This window comes from Melospiza melodia, chromosome Z (assembly GCF_035770615.1).
Source record: "Melospiza melodia melodia isolate bMelMel2 chromosome Z, bMelMel2.pri, whole genome shotgun sequence".
NCBI classification, from domain to species: Eukaryota; Metazoa; Chordata; class Aves; order Passeriformes; family Passerellidae; genus Melospiza; species Melospiza melodia.
The window spans coordinates 64,469,384-64,490,883 of NC_086226.1; the positions used below are offsets into that span (position 1 = coordinate 64,469,384).

Here is a 21,500-nt window from a genome sequence, read left to right on the forward strand (position 1 = left end):
CTTGGAGAGCTAAACATGTGTAAACTTTCTATGTGTCTGTACTTCAAAAAGAACTATTTTTCTTTTTTGCAAAATGTGCTCCGGTTTGTTCTCAGACATCTTTTTGGATACTGAAAAGACAACTCCTAATTCAGAGTACATTAGAACTCTAAATTAATTAGATTTTTTTTTATTTAAAACAAACCTCTTTTACTTAGTTAAAAACATTCTAAATTAGGAATTTTCATATAGGTTAGAGTTAGAATTTAGATCTCATTTTGCCGTTCTGGTACTCCAAGGCTAATTAGCACTTTTCCGCTTCATGTTGCTGGGGTTTTTTTGCTTCAGGCATGTGTGGCTCAGTTTAGCTCCACCTCTGTTGGCAAATCCAAGGATTTGAATGGGGAGGGGGGCGAAGTCAAATAAACCGCTGTTTCCGGGAATATGGAAAGGTGATCCGACTGAAATCCGACTGAAATATAACCCTCTGACAATTACGATTTCAGAGAGACCGAGCCAGGGCTCGGCAATCTGAGCACACAGTTGCACCTTCCGGTAGACAAACTATTTCCATCACACCTCCCGTAGCACCACTCCGGCTCCACGCAGCAGGGGCTCCCAGAGTCGCCGCGGAGCCTGCAGGTGGGAAGGATTAAGGAGCAAGCGCGACGGGCTTGCGGCGTTGGGCACGGCAGGGCGCCCGCTCCCCTCACGGCCCGGCGCTGCCGGGCCACAGCGCGGGCGGGTGCTGCCCCCTGGCGGCGGGCAGCGCCCTTCCCCGGCGGGCTGAGCGCGGCCCCCGCGGCACCGCCCCGCCCTCCCGCCAGCATGGCCGCCGCTGCCGCCTCCGTGCCTGTGAAGGTAAGCGTGCTTCCGCCCAGCGGCGCCTCAGGAGGGAGGGGGTGGCGTCCATCGTCGCCCGCAAACCCTCCGTGCCGCCGTCTCGGGGCGGGTGCGGGAGCCAGATGGCGGGAGCCGTGCCGCTGCCCTCCCGGCGCTGCCGACCGCGTGCCGAGAGGCGCTGCCTTCTCTGCTTGCTTCCCTCCTTCCTCCTTCTCTCCCTCCTGCCCGCTGCATTTTTCCCCGCTTCCTGCCGGCTTCCCGCCCTCCTGCTGCGCCGCCTGTCGGGAGCGGGCCCGGGAGCGCGGTGGCGCCGCTGCTCTGGGGGGCGCCGCTCCCTCGCCAAGGCCCGTGCAGGGGCGCCCGCAGCCGTCCCGGAAGGGACTTTTTTTTTTTTTTCTTTTTTTTTTTTCTTTTTTTTTTTTAATTCGGAGAAATCGCCTTTTCCGGTTATCTGACCCACGTGCGGTGTGTTGGGTTTGTCAGTGAGAGGAATCGTGGCGGGTCTGTAGCTCTGGGCTCTGTTTTTATACGTGCACGGAACTCTAAGCTTTGGTAGAAGTAAGCAATGCAAAACTTCCTCTCTTAAGACTAATTTCTTGTGGGCTTGAAGAGCTGCTTAGAGCGATGATGGCACCAGGGGTGAGCAGGCCGGTACTCAGGCTGAAATTTGAGTTTTCACATACTGTGTGTTATTTTTCTGCCATGAAGTAAAAAATCCCAGTCCTTTTGGATGTAGAAAACAGTTAGAACCCGTCTTCAGTGTACAGATTTTTTCTCTAAAGTACAACTTATACTTAGCTTGATGTTTGTCTTCTTTAAGCAAAATTATTTGTAATGCTATCCTCGTCCCTTTCTCAGTATCCCCAAAACGGAAGAGAAGAATACAGAAGGATTTGTGTGTGGTTAGTTGTCAAAAAGACCCATAGATGATCATGATATGTACTAGTTTAAGACCCACAGGTGAACAAGTGTAGGCAGTCACTACAGAGATACCACCATGCCTTTCACTTAAACCTTTGAGAAGTTCATCAAACACCACATGAAGAGAAAGGCATACACACTTTAGTGTGATTGTTTCTTGGACTTTGATGAGAAATGGGTTTGATTTTTGTAGTTACTGTTGTGATAACTTTTTGTTAGGTTTCACTTCTGTTGCTCTTCACCCCACTGTTTGAGATTCACTCTATTGTAATGCCATTTTGCTTGAGATTTAATTCCAGATTGCCTTTGATACAGGCTCTGTAAAATTTTACAAGTTATATCCTTTGTGTCCCCTTGTAGGATGCAAAGTCTGGAATGGAGAATACAGTCCTACATCTTTCCATTTTTGAAGTCATTTCTAGGTGTGCGGTCAGTTCTCTGGCTTTTGAAGAAAGGTGAAACTCTTCTTCCTTGGTCACATCCTCTCTGCCTTCCCATGTGTTCAGCCCCTGGGCTGGCAGCTGGGAATAGAAGTCAGCACCCCTCACCAGGGTGTTGTGGTTTAGACATGATGCTCCCCAATCCAGTGTTCCCACTGAAGCCACTCCAAACCACACATCATCCCATCCCCTGCAGCAGAACGAGAGGAGGGTTGGAGGCACAAAAGGTGCAGATCATGGGTTGAGATAAGAACAATTTACTAGAAACAACAATAAGATAAGAAAAACAGTAATAACAGCTATATAATTGAGAGAGGTGAGCAGCTAATATGCAACTGCTCACCACTATGCACAGCCCAAAAATACTCAATTGTCATGCTACCCTGACCCCAGGCCCCTTCCCCTGTTTTTGGAAAATGATACTAGGTCATGTAGAATAACATCCAGGTCCTAGTCACGGCCCTCCCAGACTACTGCAAAAATTAATCCTCTCCTGGCCGGAGCCAGGATGTAGGGTATTTATCCCACTGAGCCTAGAGCATTTGCATTTGTTTTGATAATTCACTAGGAGATTTGGAAAGCAAAATTTAGTATGGAATCAGATTTTTCTGTCTAGTTCCCAGATACAAATAGTATTTCTGGAGATCATGTAAACTAGAGGAAAAATAATTGTCAGGTAAAATTAATTTTAGGATTAGAGCTGCTAGCTCCAAGTTGACCTTACATGGCTGGAGAAGCAGCTACTTCAGAAATCTCTGCTGCCTAACTTTCCTTCCACTGAAGTAGCTCTCCAGTGAATTATAAGTGAGCCCAGCATTTCTCTAGCCAGGGTTGCCTCGGGTAGCCTGACTGCCACTGCGACAAGTTTGCAGTGGGTAAGAAAGCGCAACAAGCTCAACATAGTCTGGGTCATCTGTGCTTTGGGCTCTGCACCGTGGGAGCTGTGAATGTTTTGCAAGCTCGTTGCAGCCTGCAATTTCTGACAGCAGGGCTATTGGTGTAGAATCCTGGGCAGGAACCGAAGAGTGCAGCCAAAGTACACATTGATGCTGCTGCAGCCCCTGAGTTATGGAGCCCGAGAGCAAATGTGAGAGCAACCACACCAGGCCTGTGCTGCCACAGGCCAGGCATGCTGCTTTCTGTACAGGAACAGTCTCTTTCTGTCATGGATCTGTGTGTTTATAATAACCTTAAAGCACTGCATTTCCAAAGTAACTTTCATGTTGTGCATCGGTAGCTACTCTCTCCCGCATTGCACATTTTTCCTCAATCCCAACAACTTTCACTTTGCTAGAGGTAAAAGTTCAGTTCCCTTTTGTATCCTATGTCATAGGCCACTAGTGTTATACCCAGCTAAAACCAGTAAAGTGACTGAAGGAACCTTTTCCCCCCTCCTAGATTGAAAAAAAATTAGAAAGGCGCCATTTTGGTCCTGTCCTCTGGCAATGTAGCAATCATCAGTGTTTACTGAATATATGCATGAACATTGTTAAGGATAGTCTTTTCTGGATTTTGAGTTTTGTGGTTGTTCCTGTTGCAGACCTTTCGCAATTCTTAAGGCAATTTGTTATTCATCCTAAACTGTGCGTAGTTTTCAGGATTTTCATGAGCAATCCACGTCAGAACCTTTGTGTTAGCTAAGCAGCACGAGTAACACGGGAACAGACCCATCAATATTCCTGTGTCTTCCCTTGAGCTCGTGTGTGTATTCCGGGTGGGAGTGTGTGGGTCGGCGCTGCTGTTTCCCTTTGCGCTTCTCCCCGTGCTCCACAGGGGGGTAGCAGAAGGAAGGGGGAGGCCGCTTGAAACCATTTCACGGATCCGCGTTTGCGCCACCGGCTGTGGAAAGCTTTGTTAAAGAGGTGTTCGTAACCAAGACCACAGAGCCTCTCATTGTTGAAAAGAAGTGCTTAATGAGCCAGCTAATACGGTGGTTGAGCAGATGGGATCTCTACGAATGTGAAAGTAAGAAAAAACTGGAGTAAGAAACAGCTCTCTGCGTGTTGTGGAAGGAGGGGTTGTATGCTGGAGTCTGGAAGTTTTACTTGGGAAGTTTTCAGTCAGGATAATAAGTTACATCACAAAGGTTCAGATTTTGAAGCAAATCAGTCATGGTTTCAGATTTTGAAGCAAATCAGTCATGATATGTATTCAACTTGAAAGTGATACAAACTTTGCAACAACTGATCACAGTGAAGAAAAAAAAAGAGGCACTCTATGTGTGATACATGGTGACATAACTTTTAAGTACCATTGCTAAGCTTTCTGTTGCGAAAAGCTTGACAATAACAATTCCGTCTGAAGAGTTACAAGTGTTCTGAATTCCAGAAAAGTCTTCACTTGATTGAAAATCTAATTATCCCTTGAGAGACAAAGAACAAGTTACTTTTCAATGATGAACTAGAAACAAGAAAAATCAGATGCATTTTTCTTAGCTGGAATATGCAATCACAGGCAAATAAAACCACAAATGGGATTTTAAATGGGAAAACTTAGATTTTGTTGAGTCAGCTCAAATTTTTTTTTTTTTTTCCCCACAAAGTTTTCTTTCTTTTGGAGGTGTAATACCATAGAGAAATGCCTGTGTCCTGGTTATGGCTATAGTAAAAATTTCCCCTCAGTCACTGTTCCAGTGCTCTGTTTTGTATTCTGAATGAGATTGGTGTTGATAACACACTGATATTTTGGGTTTTGCTGAGCCATGTTAATCCTAAATCAAGGACTTCTTTTTTCCCTGTCTCATGCTGTGCCAGGGAGGGAGTGGAGGGGGTACACAAACAAAACTGGGAAGGAGCATAGCTGGGGCAGGTGACCTAAACTGATTGAAGGGATATTCTACACCATGGAATGTCATGCCCACTATATAAACTGAGGGAGTTACCCAGAGGGTGACCATTCCGGATTTGGGAATAGGATCTGGCATTAGTCAGTGGGTGCAGAGCAATTGTATTGTGCATCGCTAGTTTTTCCCTTTTTTACTATTGTTACATAATTTACCCTTGTTATAATGTTTTACTTTATTTTCAGTTATTAAGCTTTTCTTATATCAACATACAAGTTTTACTTTGATTCCACTCCCTGTTCCACCAGAGTGCAGGAGGAAAGAAGGGGGGTTTGAGCAAGTGGCTGTGTGGTGCTTAACTTCCAGCTGGGCTTAAAACTATGAGAGCCTGATATTCAGTATGGTGGTTATATGTAAGACTTTTTGTCTATATAAACAAAAACCCTTTGTTTTAATGGGCTTTCTACATGCATTTCTCACTCATTACAGGCATTCCCAAATAGTCTTAATTTTATATATTGGAAATAAATGTTTAATGGCATATCTTTGTGCATTTTTTTCATAGCTTTTTCTAATTTGGTACTTAAAGAGGAGAATCATGGGGTAAGAAATTGGCAAGCTAAATACAGTTGTTTAAAATCAGGTATTTGAGATTTGCATTCTAAAAAATGTGGGGGAGCATATTATGATTTGTTGATCTGTTGTCTATCCTCATCCTGAGAAGAAGATACATTTTGTAGCTTCCTGGTTAGTTTTTCAAGCATGTAGTTAAATGTGAATTGCAAGAAGACTAATATGTACTTTCTGTGTAAGATTGGAATTATTGGTGGAACTGGCCTGGATGATCCGGACATCTTAGAAGGAAGAACAGAAAAATATGTTGACACTCCTTATGGCAAGGTTTGTATAATCTTTTTATTTATTACTGAAGGTTTTTGCCAATTCTCAAATGTTTGCATGCTTTAAGAATTTTCAGAGTGGTAAATGAATGTATAAAGGAGGTGGCACAACTATTTTTAGTTGCTATGTATTATGGGATTCTTAGTTTGCAAAAACAATGCATTATTGCAAAGATTATGTGCAAAGGAGACTGTATCTCTTCTCATTGGTAGATTGGATTAATTTAGAAACTCACTGCTGAATTTGCAATCAAGGGATAAACCCTCTCTTTCAATTTTGTACTGGTGCATGACCTGTATTATCTATCAGATTGGTCCAGGAACCTTTCTGAATTGCAGAAAACTCTCCTTTGAGGTATATGAGATACCATTTTCCCTATAACTAATGAATTATGTCTTACATGCCAATATAAGATCATGCTTATACCCACATCATTTGAAAATTAAGCTCTGAAACGGTGTTTGTGAGGCTGGTACACTTAAACAATTCTCCTTTACATTGCTTCTGCCCTTTTCCTCAGCAGAAGGGAGTGGTGGCTGGGGCTGTTGCTCTGTACACAGTGCTGGGTACATTTTGAAGGACAATTCCTGGCACAAGGCATTTATAGTACAAGCAGGCAAGACAAAGGATGAGGGAGTTTTATAGGCAGGAAGTCAAGGGGTAGGGATGTTCTAGTTGTCACATGAAGCTCATGGAAGAATTCAATCTTAGGTAATCATGTCATAGGACATGGGGAGTCTGGGTGCTTTATAATTGTCATTGGAATTATATCTTATGCAGTCTATCAGTGTATGCTGCTATACATACAAAAACATCTGGTATCTGATAGCAAGTGCTATTTTGTGACTGGAAGCTTGCCAGAAAACTCAGTGATATGGTGTGTGATTGAAAACCAAATCCATGCCTCCACTCAAAAATGGTTTAAAATGGAGTATAAAGAGCAAGAGGAGTTTGTATCCACACCATTAGGGAGGGGAGTATATTAAAGGAAGTGAAAAACATAATCACAAGAATGCATTTGACTTTTCTATCCTCTTTCAGAATTAGTTAACAAATTGTAGTAGAATGAAGGGAACTTACCTCCTCTGTTTTCTTTACTCTGGCTTCCAAAAGTAGCCAGCTTTGGTCTGAAGGAGAATCCACTGGCTAAACCAAACCAGTTGCCATTGCATTTCCTGTTTCTTGAGAATCATGGATGTTCATGACAGCATGGATGTGTTTGGAGACTGCTGACAAAGCAGAAGTAATACTATGCTTGTGGCAGATATAAACTGAACCTCTCCTATCTAGGACAGATGGAACACTTCTCCCTCACAGGGTTCTGTTCAGATCAGAGTTAAGAGCACAGTGGCAGCACGGAATTTGAAGATCTGTTCTGTCACAGCATTGAGGTGTCACAGGATTTGGGGAATGCAAACTCTGCAGTGCAGTAAGTGGCCTACAGTAGGGTTCCGTGTTCCTGAGAAGAGTAGGAATACTTGCAGGATGGCTCCTGCACGAAGGAGTGAAATAATCTTCATTGGCCGTGCAGCTTTGGTCAGTACAGAGGGCTTTTTTACTATTTTTTTTTCTAACTAATAAGTAGCTTATCTAGTGGTTTGGGGTTTTTTTCTGTGTTCTTCACAGAATGTAAGATAAATAGCAAAAAAACAATGTTGGTGCCTATTGTGGATTGTGAGAGACCTTGATCAATTGACTGCCTGTGTCTGAGCCTGCATGTTACATATTTAGCATAAATATGTAACTTAAAAAATAAGAGCTCGTGAATATTTTTTCTTTTTGTCAGGGGGATGAGAATACAACTGAGATACCATAGTATGAATCCAAGCCTGAATTTGAGATAATGTCCTGAGTTGAACTGGGACTTTTAAACTGACCTAAATGGAGTCAGGACACAGTCGAAGAAGGACAGCACAGCCAAACAGGGAGCTTTTATCTTTTTACCTGTAATGGCCTGTCTTCCTTCTTTCTATAGATCTGAACTTCTGATAATCAGGCCATTGACCTGATAGTTGTTTAATGTAGATTTCCTCCTCTATAGACTCACATTAACTTCAGCGACTAAATGCAGTTTGCAGTTCAGCAGCTGATGGATCAACCTTAGTTTAAGATGTGCAGAGCTTAGTCCACAAGTTACAGTTGCACAAAGTGCAATGGATTTTGATTGAAATCCAATTAGTATTATTAATTATAAGTAGGTGGATCAATATTCACTTACTTTGCTGCTGAGACTATTTAGTATTCAGGAAGGAGGTGTTACACAACCTACTGCTCATTTTAGAGCTACATAGTTGAGGGGAATAGCTATTGCTGAATGCTAGAAGGCAGTTTTATTTTTTTCCAAGTGTGCCTGGAAAAGTTCAGAAGTTTGTAGTTTGTTACTATTTTTTTCCTAAAGGTTTGTTTTGTTCTTGATTGTTACTGGAGTAAAACCAAATTGGGACTTTTCTGCCATAAAGATGCTTTTTCATAGAGCTGTGAAATCAGTGGAGACATAATCTACCTGAAATTTTAAGAAGTAAAGGGCTTAATTTAAATAAACTTCAGAACTTTGTGGCCTTTGATTTCCTGAGAAATAGACATGAAACATCAACCTATTTAGTTCAAGCAAAGCTAGGAAGAATGAGAATGAATGAATGTCAAGAGGAAATTGCAAGGCATAGTTACTAGAATATATGTCTGTTTCCTTCTGTCATGTAAAAATGCAAAGTGTATAATTCCACTTCACTTAAATCTTTAATTCTTAAGTTTCTAGACAAGGAAACTTGTGGCAAAAGATTTTTGACTGAAAAGCTTTCTGGGTAGATGTTCCTTGGCACCTTTGACATTTGACAGCAGCAAAATACATTTTTGTGTAATGAAAAAATGCTATTTTCTTTTCTTTTAAAACATGAATAACAGCTTACTTTTTCTTTATAGAGAGTCCTTGAATTGTCTTCTGCTTTGGCCTTCTTGAATCCTAAGAATCATTTAACTACAAAATTTAGCATTAGGGAATGTGGGAAATACGGAAAGGTTTAAAAGAAACTATTATGGCAATTTTTTGCTGTTCTGTATGTTGACATTGGTCGTCTATGATCTATCAAGTTACATTAGTAATAATGAAAATGCAGAACAAGAGTTTTTTTAAAAAACTAAGTATACTTACAGCTCTTAATATTCCAACTGTCTTTTCTCCTTGGCTTCCACCATTTTCAGTGCATCAAAAATATAGTATTCTATGGAAAATGTCCCAAAACCTTTTGAGATTCTATCTCCAGATATGGAAAATACTGTTCTCCTACAGGATAATAGATGCTGTTCCAAGCAATTTTGTCTTCGTCATTGAATTTTGAAGCTCCTAAAAGCTTTGTTCAGAATATATTTTCAGTTAGATTCTCTTCCTTTCTGGCTGATGGATCTTTATTCTGAATCACCTTCCCTGGCGGGCAAGAGATCTTCCCACTCTAGAAAATTATTCTAGGGGCTCTGTGGTTTTTTTTCTGGTCAGAAATATATCTGGCAAACAAAGCAGGGGGTAGTTCCACCTTTCAATTGGGTGATTTTTGCTTGTATCAGGAAAACCTGATGCATCAGGAAAACCTGACCATGTAACATAATACTTAATCTCTTGTTCTACCTCCCCAAAACAATGTACATTGTTTGGTACCTAAACTAGCTCACAGGTTGAATGGAGGCTTGCAGAACCTCTGAAATAATTTTTCATCATGAGTGTTCCGTATTCAGTTTTCTGTTCCAACTAGCCTCTGAGAAGGGAGACCAAGGGAAAAACTAATTCTGTAGACAACACATGAACAGTACTTTATGCATATTTACACTATAGACAAAGGGGATTCATTACCATTATTTGTTATTGTAGTAATTTGAGGTTAATTGCCCAGGGTTTTATTCTTCCTTTTCTGTTTTGGAACAAAGGGTATATCATACTTATATTTTGTGAAAAGAGGGAAGTAGTTAAAGACATTTATGAATTTTTAATGTTTGAGAACTTTTTATTGGACCTTTTATTAAATCATCCTTTAAAAATACAGTATTAGAGCTTTGATTTCAAATTGTACCATTGAAACTTTTTACTATTTTATCATCACTCCTGGCTGTGACCATGATAGTAGAAGAGAGGTACAGCACTTGGAAAGAAGTAGTGGGAGAAAGAAACCAGAATGGAAGTATACATTAGCTATGTTACATGGTTAACACGTGGTTTGAAATGTCTGTTTCTGTAACTTTATGCACGTATGGATAGTTGGTCCAGCTATTCAATCTCTTTACAAACAACATGGATGAAGGGATAGAACGAACCCTAAGCCAGTTTGCAGATGTTACAAAACGGGGGGGAGTGGCTGACACACCCGAAGGCTTTTCTGCCACCCAGAGTGACCTTAGTCTGGAGAAGTGGGCATAGAGATACCTAATGGAATTTAACAAGGACAAGTTTAGAATCCTGAATCTGGGGTTGAATTCCCACCTGGGGTGGGAATAACCCCAAGTACCAGCACAGTTGAGGGCTGACCTGCTGGAAAGCAGCTCTTGGGGAAGAACCTGGGGTGGTGGATGACAAGTTCACCCTTGCAGTCAGGAGGGCCAATGCTGTCTTGGGGTTCAGCAGCTAGAGTATGGCCAGCAGGTCAAGGGCTGTGATTCCCCTTCTACCTGGCCCTGGTGAGGCTACATCTGGAGTGCTGGGTTGAGTTCTGGGCTCCTCGGTGCAAGAAATACCAGGAGCTACTGGAAAGGGTCTGGCAGAGCCATAGAAGTGATTCAGGATCTGGAACGTGTCTCTTACAGGGAGAGACTGCAGAAGCTGGGCCCTCTTAGTCCAGGGAAGAGAAGGCTGAGGGGATCTTGTCAGCACATATAAATATTTTAAAGGTCAGTGCCCAGCAGATGATACCAGACTCTTTTCAGTGGTGCTCAGTGACAGGATAAGCAGTAATGGCCATAAACTAAAACACAATATGAGTAAGAATTTCTTTACATTGAGGGTGGCAGAGCACTGGAACAGGCTGGCCAATGAGGTCATGGAGCCTTCCTTGCTGGAGACACTCAAAGCAGCTGGATATATCCCTGTGTAACCTGCTCTAGGCGAGGCTGCCTTGGCAGGAAGGCTGGACTAGCAGACCTCCATGGGTCTTTTCCAACCCTAACAATTCTGTGATTCTGTGATCTTTATTTAATGTCTTTTAATGAAGCATGATGCAGTATCTGCAATTCTTTTCTTAAAGTGTTCATCCATCATTTAGCAGTGCTCTTTTTGTTCCAAGTGTTTCTTTTTCTTTTCCATTTTTCTAGAAATGCTGTGCCAGAAAGATACTCAGTAAATCATGTGGAAAATGTGCAGAATGCATTTTGTGGAAATCCATGCAAACATGTCAGTCAGACTGTTACACAACCATCCTGAAGCCTTTTGAAGTGCTAGGATATGAGCAGATAAGGAAGGAAACCCTGGCTACAGCAACTAGATTTTGAAGCCTGTGAATTTCAAAGCTGTTATGTTCTTTTTGCATCGTCAATGTATGCCAGAATTCAAGGGAGTTCTGTAATGGGAATGAATATCAAACTACCCTAAGTGTTTTGAAAGTGGGTATAAATTTAAATCTACCTCTTGGAATAAATTTTAATCTGTTACTTATAAAGCAAAGAGCCCAGTGTTTAGTTTGCTGACCTTTTTAATGGGAGGCAAGAACTGTTGCTGGAAATCCTCTTTAGTTTTTAAGAGTATTTTTGTAGTCTTTTGGGGACTTAAGTTCCCAATTTTAATAAATGCTTATTACTTAACACAGCAAATGTGTGTAAATGAAACAAAATCTCAAGTGCTAATTTTTGTGGATCTTCCTTGTTATGGAATGTTGCAATGCAAGTTGCTGTGGCCAGTAGACAGCAAGGCTTTTGCCCTGTGTGAAATTTCGCTCTTAAAGCCATGTTTGTTTGAGAAGACTGTATGTGAGGTAAAGATTAAGCACTTAAATATCAATAGTTTAATATTAAATGGATACGTGAAAAAAAAAAAAAAACAAAGAAGAAGAAGTCAGAATAACTACTGTTTTAAGCATAAATTTTCTGGAATATTCAGCTTTTTAAAAAAGAAGTAATAAGTGTCTGCCAGAATTTCAACCTTGGTGATTGAGTAAGTTATGGTGCTTTAGAGAGCTTTCAAATGAATAATTACCAAAAAGAGCAGTGCAATAGGAAGTAGAAGATTATGGGTTTTTTAGAAATGGGTATCTTTAACGTGGGACTCCTATATCACTTCACTGTCAACCTCTGCAAATTTTCAAGTGTATAATAAAATCAACAGCTGTAAAATAAATGCTAATTGAAATCTTGCATCTAGCATTATAATTTTATTTCTTTTCTATCAAATACCTGGCAGAAGAACATTTGTAAATGCAAATGTGTGAGTCAAGACACTTGCAAACTTGTGATCAGTAAATAAACCATGGTATTGTTAGTAGCTGTTTTAACAAAAAGGAAAGCTGTGGCATAGCATATTTCAGATCCCTGAAGGCCAGGAGCAGAATGCAGCCCATAGAGCAGTTAATTGTAATTATTTATTGTAATGGTGATTGATGACTTGGAGGCTGCCTCTCGTGGGCACGATGACCCATCTCTGTTGCAAGGTACACGTTCCAGCTGGACAGCTAAAATCAAAATGTTCAATTGTTCTGGCTGGTTGGTAGTCAGGAAGATTATATTTTCTTGTTGGGTAGCAGCAAGAGAAATCCCTAGGATGAGAAAATACAACACTGCTTCTGCCACTTATGTACCAGAATTTCTCTGTTGTATCACCTTTCATTTCCCAAAAGCAAGACTCCCAGCAGCAGGGAGGAGCAAGTTTTTCAGGAAGGTGAGGTTGAGTGAGGGATGGGTTGGAGGAATCCAGAACTCTTCACACCCTACTGCAAGCCCAAGTTAGAAAGGGGACAGAGAAGAGAATGGTGAGTGTTATGGAAAAGCACAGATTAAATGGTTTTTATGTTGGAAGAGGGCTTTAGTAGAGAATGGCACCTATTTAGCAAAAAGAAACTGAAGTTTACAGGAAAGAGTGAGTCATGCTAACCAATTTGATGGTAACCTGTGCATGGTACTATTTTTGTGTTTGAAATACTCTTTTGATATGTTAGAAAGTATTACAGTTTCAAGCCCTGAAGTAAAGAGTTGCAATGTTAATTTTTGTCTGAATAAAGAAAATTTGTGTAATTTTTGTGTAATTGTGTAACAGTAATCCTTCCTGTTTCAAGTTTGATCTTCCTATTCCAGGCTGTTTTACTAACCAGTCATATCAAAATACAGGACTGAGCTCAAGAAAACGTGAGAGTACAATGGTAACCAGTATTTTCTTCTGTAACTATTGTGGTTATTTTTAGGTGGTAGTAAGGTTTGTAATGTGATTGTCAGACAGTAACTCAATCTTATGTGTTTGTCTTGCAGCCATCAGATGCTCTGATTTTGGGAAAGATCAAAAATGTGGACTGTGTGCTCTTGGCAAGGTAAATGAGCATTTTAAGTGTGTTTGTATTAAACATCTTAAAGTCTTCTCAGAATCTTTTCTTTTCATTAGGTGAACTGAATTTCTATGCTGACATGATCTCAACTCTATATTGTTGCTGGCAAAGTCCAGCACAAGTTTGGGTTTTTTCATAAGCAAGTTTGATGCTACAAGGACTGAGAGTATTAAAAATGCTGTCTAGGTTAGGTAAAAAAATCTAGTGGGAGGTATTACCCCAGTAAGAATGGCAGCCTGCAGGGCCACCTGCTCTGATGGGGGATAGGTGATGCTGATAACCTTACTAATTAGTTCATCTGCTCACTATGTTTGCAGATTTCCTTTGTGAAATAGAGAAAATGTTAGCTTCCAGATTAACTATGTCTCTGGTACCACAGTAAACTCTCCAAATCATTCCCTGAGGTTATTGAGTCCTCCTGCTGTTACTATTATTGCTTAGGAGACTGCATCCCCTGCAGTTCTCCCTCCCTATATAATTTTTATTCAGACATTTTTACTATACTTGAAGAGACTCTGGAAGCAGGATCTGCAGATGAGTGAGTAGAAATTTCCCACTGGTTTAACTTTGGATGTCTGGGACCAACATGCTGTTGGATTAAATGTAAGAATACTAACACACCTGGTCAGAATGGTCAGAGCAGGTGCTGATGACAGCGTCTCTCAGCAGGCCAAGTCAATTTTATTAGTCAAGCACAGGATTCATCCAGGGAATCCAGGCAGGAACCTTAGGAGGTAAGAGACAAGGCTGTAGTGTGTGTCTAAAGCCCATCCTGCTCTGGAGACAAAGTACAGATAGGTCTGAAGGCTGTGGGGCAGACTGAGCTGGGGACTGGCACACTGTGACATAGCTGAGGGCAGGGGTGAGGTCTGGGGCCTGAGCTTGGAGGCAGGAGCAGCCAGGCTCACAGGCATCAGCAGTTTCTGTGGAGGCCCAGGCTGAGACTGGCCGGGGCACTTAGGACCCAGTGGTGCACTCAGAGCCTGATTCTTTTCATTCCAGTGTTTTTCCATTAAAGCTGCTGACCGCTAACCATCTCTGTGACACTTCTGTCTGTGGTTTTACTTTTCTTATCTTTCACGGACTTTGCTCATGTATTTTATTACACCTGGACAACATTTTTCTCATTTTCTCAAATAAACTGCTAAGTTCTTGTTGCTGTACTGTTGCAAGCTAGACCTTGGATGACAGATGTCTGAACAACTTGGCTGTGGTTACCTTCTCCCTGGGATTTATGACCATTCATATAGAAAACTCCTGAGTTTACTTTTAGGGCTAAGGTACCTGCAACTTTTTTTTTGGTGTTTTGGCTTCTGAATCAGATTTGAAAAGGCATGTATATTCCATAAGAAGATTATAACATCAACTGCAATAAAGCAATAGATCTGTGTGCCATCGGCCTCAGGAAGGCTAATGACAACACGGGAATCCTGACTGACAGTGCTTGATCATGTTGTGTGTAGTTCCTGAATGATCAAATTCTTAGGGCTTTTTGGCTTTTGAAAAAAATCAGTTGAGAAATTAAGTTCCTTCTTTTCTCTTACATGGTTGAAAATAATTTTCTAATGTGTTTAATCATGTAAATGATGTGCTTCTGTAGCAAAGACGGTGATAGCACAAAAGCTTGTGCTCATAAGACCAAGTATTTCCTGTCTTGGTGAAAAAGAATACTGCAGCGGTATGAAGTCATACTTTTAATTTATGAAAGCTGTCAGATCACTTAAAGATCAAAGAGAAAAATGTGATGATTCTACTGTTTTCTTTGGAAAGATGACAGATTAGAACACAATGTTCTGTGATGTGCTGCTCTTTGTGTAGGAGGGTACAAGCAATGCTTACAGGCAGAATATTCGTGAAGGTGCGTATAAATCTTCCCTGTAGTGTTTGGAAAAGGGGCTTCAGAATCGATGGAACTGAAGAGAAAATTCAGAGAAAAGAAGATTCAGAGAAAAATGCTTATTTTATTCTTGAGGCTGCTAAATATATTTGAATTATATTTTTAAGGTTATTTTCATTACAATCTTGAACTTAAAAAAGAAAATATAAAAAGAAAATTATATCACTGCTTCTTAAATTGAATTCCAGGAGAAGCTCAATACATTTAGGAAAGCAAAATATAGCAGAAGTAGCAGAAATGGTCAGTTCCGCTTCCAATATTGTTAGGGGAAATATGTTTCCTGAAATTCTTCTTACTTGGAAGAAGGAAGGCAATTTGAGTCTGATTTATTTTACTGTCTTACTTGGTGTATCTTTGCAGACATGGAAGGCATCATACAATTATGCCATCAAACGTCAATTACCGTGCCAATATCTGGGCATTGAAAGAAGAAAATTGTTCCCATGTATTAGTGACTACTGCCTGTGGCTCATTACGAGAGGAAATACAACCTGGTGATCTTGTCATAATTGACCAGTTCATTGACAGGTGAGTAAGAAGGAGGAAAAAGAGGAGAAATGGGGTTACTCCATATAATAACATGTTCATCTTAAATTAAGTTTTTTGTAAAATAAGATGATAGCCCCAGTTCTTCTGTCAAAAAGCAAGATTCATTCAAGAAAATATGATAGGAAATGGGAATGTGATGATAAGAAGTTCTGTTCTAACAGACACAGAAGTACTAGGCTTTGAAGAATGGCCATAAATGAGCTAAAGTGTAGCTCTGTGGGAAGAATGTTCAGAAGTAAAAGATATCTTCCGTTGTCAGATGTGGGAGAGAAACATGAATAAAAGCACAGGCCATTCCAAGCTTTATGAAGAATCTGAAAAGAGATGGAGTAGTACAAGAAAGCATAGTAAGAGTCAGCTAGGTAAATATATGTCATAATAGTGAGGTCCTGCAGAAGAGAGATAAGTGCAGCACAACAGCGAGAACGAGGAGGTCGTTTTAAAACAAGAATAGATGCTTACATATCTTATTTGTTAAGAAACATAAGGAAGTAAATTTGTTTCCAAAAGTCTCCGTACACCAGCTGGTCTATCCTTCTTGATCATTGACTAGAAAAATTCAAGCAAAGCTAGGGGCAAAATAAAATTACTTTTAAAGATCACCAGCAACACCAATAATTCAGAGATCTGGTTGCACATTTTAAAGGTAAATTTACTTTTAATACTTGGAGGAGTATTATATCTTGAAGTCTTATTTTGTAATTCCACATAGTTTGAAGTATTTAAAATGGCTTATGCAGCTTCATTGGGCATTTGTGGTGCTGTATTTAATTGCCAACTGAACATGTAAACCTAGATTGTTCCCCACTGCAGTGGGGATAGCACTGCAGTGCTATTCAAATTTTCACTTACCTACTTTTTTTTTGCATGTGTAACTGAAATGCTTTTTTTCTTGTAAGAGTAGGTTTTAGGTACAGCGTATCTAAATTACTAAGTAGCCTGCAGGGGCAAGCCCCACATAAAATGCTTCCTGTTATACTAGAGTGAATTTTGGGGTGAATATGAGATATATAGCTGACAATACTATTTTTTTTTTTTAGTATTGGTACTGATTTATGTAGGAAAGATGTTAAACAGACTTGGGGACATGGTTTGAATGATTGTGAGTCAAGCACCAGTTATTTTGACTGCATTATCACCTGGCAGACTCCTGCGTAAGTGACAGGAGCTTCTATTTGCCATTGGTGAACCACACCTGGAGTACTGTATCCAGTTATGAGCTCTACATTGCAATTTGGACATGGACATTGTAGAGAGAGCTCAACAGCAGACTATGAAGATGCTAAAGGACTGGAGCATCTCTCCTAAGAGGAGAGTGAAGTGAGGAAGTGGAACTTCCTACTGAGGAAGTGGGACTGTTCAGCCTGGAGAAGACTAGACTCAAGGTGAATATCATTGATGTGTAGAAATACCTGAAGGGAGGGTGCATAGAAGAAGCCAAGCTCTGTCCAGCAGCACCCAGGATCAGAGGCAGTAGGAACAGACTGAAACACAGGAGATTCCCTCTGAGCCTCAGTGAACACTTTTTACTGAAGGTGACTGAGTACTGGCATAGGTTGCCCAGAGAGGTGGCAGTCTCCGTCCTTGGAGATACTCAAAGCCATCTGGATATGGACCAGGACAACCCATTCTATGTGGACCTCCAGAGGCTACTTATGCCCTCAGTTGTTCTGTTTTCTTTTAGAGTTTATTCAGATGGTCACCAGTAGTAATGGTATAGCCTATTTACGAGCAGTGTTTTGTCTGGGCAAGTAAGTTCCTGTTTTGATGTGGGCAAGTGGAAACTTGTTCCGACTTGTTTAATGGCATCAGGAAACCAGAAAGCTTCTCAGAAAAGCATGTGAAAACGTTTCTGTGTGGAAAATTATATGTAATACGAATATTTCAATCATCCCCAAATGCAGTGTAATTCAGAAAACTGATACATTGTATTAATATGTTTCTTTTGACAGCTGAATTTCTGTGTCAAGTCTTTTTCTCATAATGTTCTCTGCCAGGGAGTGTTAGACTGCCAGGTCTTTGCAGATCGGGTCTGCATTTAGCCCTTCACAGCAGTCCAAGGGTGATTGCATTATATAAGTCACTATGCCAACAGATATTTTAGTTGTCCACCAAAGTCTGAAAATGCTGAATTTTTCTGAAATACTTTCTAATGGAAGATCAGGGTCATGTAAACAATGTTAAAAGTCTTGGAAAGATGGTACTGGTTAAATTTGCAGAAACAGTTATTTCTCTTAAAAGTTACTCTGGCTTCTATATAGTGTTTAACCCATGCCAGGCAGTACATAGGAAGTCATGGTCTAGGTGGCAAGGCTTTACTCAGGCCACCATTAAAACAATGCCTTCTGGTGTCCAGGTACCTTTTAGTGTCTGTCTCTCTCTATATATATTCTCAATAGGGAGAATTCCTATTCTCAATTCTCCTTATAGGTGTGAAGCAAAAAGAAGGAATAGTGAATAGAAATTGAAGAAGAGCTAGAACTCAGCAAAAAACTGTTGGCAGCTACTGTAATTTGCTCTCCTTGGGCATGTGCACCGTGAAATTAATGACAGGATTGCAATATAAGAGGTTGTGTAGAACTTCTGCCTAGCACAGATTTGATTTTCAGTGTGAAACACTGGATAGGTGTAATTAGAACTGTGTAAGATTTCCAAAGTTTTGAGAGCCTAATTCTGCAGGCCATTACCTCACCTAGATAGTTTGATAGTTTCTATATATAGTCTCTGCTTCCTTGATACTTATTATATTTTGTGTATTTAAACAATAAAATATACATTTTATTAAATAAATACAAAAATACATCTTGCTTCCAAATCCAAAAATAACCACTTGCTACTATAGGCTGCAAAAGTTGTTCTATTCTCTAAAAAGGTACTTTAAAAATATAGGATAATTTTTTTTCCACCTTTGACTCCTGTTAGTTAATTGCAGTGCTGTTAGTCAGCTGATGACATCAGGCTAATTTAGGGCTTTAGAATACTTTCTGTTTGGTTTGCTGCTGATATTTGCTAGGAAGAGAAGAGCAAGACAGGAACTGCTTACTTGAATGACTGAACTCAGTTGGGGAGATGCAGAAAATAGCTTCCTGTAACAGCTGCCAGTTTTATTGTTTCAGTTCTCTGTGACACAAACACAACTACAATTACTGCAACTCTGTCACACCTTTAAATTTTTTTGTAAAATTTTCTTTCAGCGTCCTTGAAGATGCAGAGCATACTGAGATTGCTTTTTATGCGCTTATGCCAGTCTGAATTTACATTTTGTTCTTTAATTACCAGTAGTTTGATAATTCAACCCTACTGGAAGAAGAATGAAGTTGATGATGGAAATGATAGAGGGCTCTTTGTCACAGATGGAAATGACTGGTTTGTTCATTTGTTTGGGTTGTATTTTGCTTCCTAGAATCAGTCACATTTAGAACTGCCAGAAAATCCTGTGTTACTGTGATAAAACCAAAATGAAGGAGCAAAAGCCACCTTATTGTCAGATTAAAAGTGTAACTGTTGCTGCAGGTACAGGGGCTAAATGGGGTTTAATTTCCAGGTGGGTTTAAACTACAACAGATGGAGAAGAAAAATTATCTAAGTGGAACACATGTGGTCTATTGCTCAAAGCATTTATAGGTCTTATTGTTGTTGCTTAGTCCTGTGCAGCTTGTATGAACGATGCTAAACGTTGTTGGATTTCTTTATGAAGCCATGTAATGATGTTGCTGTTCTCTTCAAAGAACACAGAGTATTTGAAAGTCAGATATTACTATTTCTGCATATGAAATCTTTCCTTGGGCTTTTCTGATTGAAAGTGCCTGGCTAACAGCATCTGAAATACCATAATGCAGGAAATGGATTGTGGCTTTTACCATTTCCTCCAACTCTGAATAATTAATTAGCAGACAAAATAGAAAAGTGGGGAAAATTGCATATATTCTATTTGCAGTGTTTCAGAATCCCATAAAGGAAGAATTAATTTTAGTGTTTCAACTGATTTTAACAGCTGTACATTTTCCAGATGTTTTTAATTTGTCTGTTTCTTGTTTTATAATCTCATCCTTAAGAACTGGTGATTGGCAGTACTTTGCATACTTAATGTATCCTATTGATGCATTTTTGATGGATTTTTTTTGTCCAAACCTACTCTTAACATATAAATTGTATTTAAAACCTTCTTTTAAATATTTCCTAGTGAATTTACTGGGGACCTGTTATAAAAAGTATTACCAGCAGATACTTTGTATTTCAACTGCAGATTGAATTTGGCTATTGTCTTTATTTTCTGCTGTAAAGCACAGTAGGGAAGAAGGGAGTGTCTGAGAAAATTATTCCAGATGGTTTGCACCATCCAGCTGGGTGGATTAGCTTGAGGCAGTGCTTTTGAGGTTAAAGTGGTAATGGGTAGCAGTTCCAAAATGTGTTCCAAAATGGCATGCTGAATGGTAATTTTAATTTTTGACCATTTCAATCCATTGAAAGAAGAGAAAAAAAGGATTCTTTTGCTTGGAAGCTGGCACTGCAGGTGTGTGTGATCTGAGAATATGAGGTTTTCAGAACATCCTGTTCCAAGGTTTTTTGTAGTTGAATTCATACTTCCTTCATACTAGAAGGTGTATCTGTAAATTCCTGTCCTTTGGGACGTAGGAATGCTGTGATACAAACAAGTTCTATTTTGACTGGCCTTGTGGTAGTTGAGATTTTATTCCTTCCCTTTCTTAAAGATTACTAATATGTTTTTCCAGAGGTTACATGCCTGACTAATAAATTAGCTGGTTGTTTTGCAGTAGAATCGCATCACAATAGGGGTGTTTATGTCATTTAGGAACAAATCAGAGTTTCACTGTCTTGGTTAACAAAAGATTTTCATAATGAATTGACAATGGACTAGTGGAGTAACAGTTTTTTAGTCTCCAGCTCAATTCTCAAAGGTTTGTACAGAGGCAGAGCAGGATTACAGGTGGTCATAATATCATCCTGTTTTTTCCTTCCACTCCCAGGGATGCTGTTTTTTGGTTTGTATCAATTTGTTGCTTTCTCTTTTTGTTTACTCTAAGCAAGTTTTCTGCTTTTCTAGGACAACTAAAAGACATTGTACTTTATATGATGGGCAGCATTCCACTCTCTCAGGAGTATGTCATATTCCAATGGCTGAGCCTTTCTGCACCAAAACCAGAGAGGTTAGTGAATTCTGTAATAGTGTTAAGAAATGTTGTTTTATGGCACTTATTTGTGATATATTAGTCTAATTGTGCATTCTTAGAAGGCAGAGGCAATATGCACCTCTTTATCCTGTTTCTCAGATACATCATGGTATTAAGGATGAATGTAACATTTAGAAAGCATGGGAAGTAAAAGATCTTGTGTCTGTCTTCCTAAGTCAGTTGGCAACATATATTTCTACAATCTTAATAACAGGACAAAAGATCTTTATTTTAATCAAGTAACCAGCCAAGAAAGCAATGAAGTGAACAAAGCAGTTAGAATTAGAAATTAGTTCCATTTTTTTCTGAATAAAGATGAACCTATGGTAATGACACTCTACATACTCAGATATTTAAACAAGTAGTGCTTTCACATTCACAAAAATAGCAGTATTAGCATTTGCGCTTTTGTGTATTGTAGAGGTGGGTGGTGGTGGAGAGTCAAGGCTTAGGATGTTAAGCATTGAAACAAGCCAAATTGTATTTGCCATTTAT

The 21,500-nt window shown here is 39.8% G+C and overlaps 1 protein-coding gene across 2 annotated transcripts in view; it reads left to right on the forward strand.

The window, feature by feature from the left end:
• Nucleotides 1-795: 795 nt before the first annotated feature.
• MTAP (methylthioadenosine phosphorylase) overlaps nt 796-21,500 on the forward strand; it is a 32,123-nt gene continuing 11,418 nt past the window's right edge. For both annotated transcript variants that reach the window (XM_063179813.1, XM_063179812.1), the window contains exons 1-5: nt 796-840; nt 5,779-5,865; nt 13,294-13,352; nt 15,625-15,792; nt 20,879-20,981. In XM_063179813.1, coding sequence (XP_063035883.1) covers nt 808-840; nt 5,779-5,865; nt 13,294-13,352; nt 15,625-15,792; nt 20,879-20,981 — 450 coding nt within the window. In that variant the 5' untranslated portion in view covers nt 796-807. The remainder of the gene's footprint in view (nt 841-5,778; nt 5,866-13,293; nt 13,353-15,624; nt 15,793-20,878; nt 20,982-21,500) is intronic.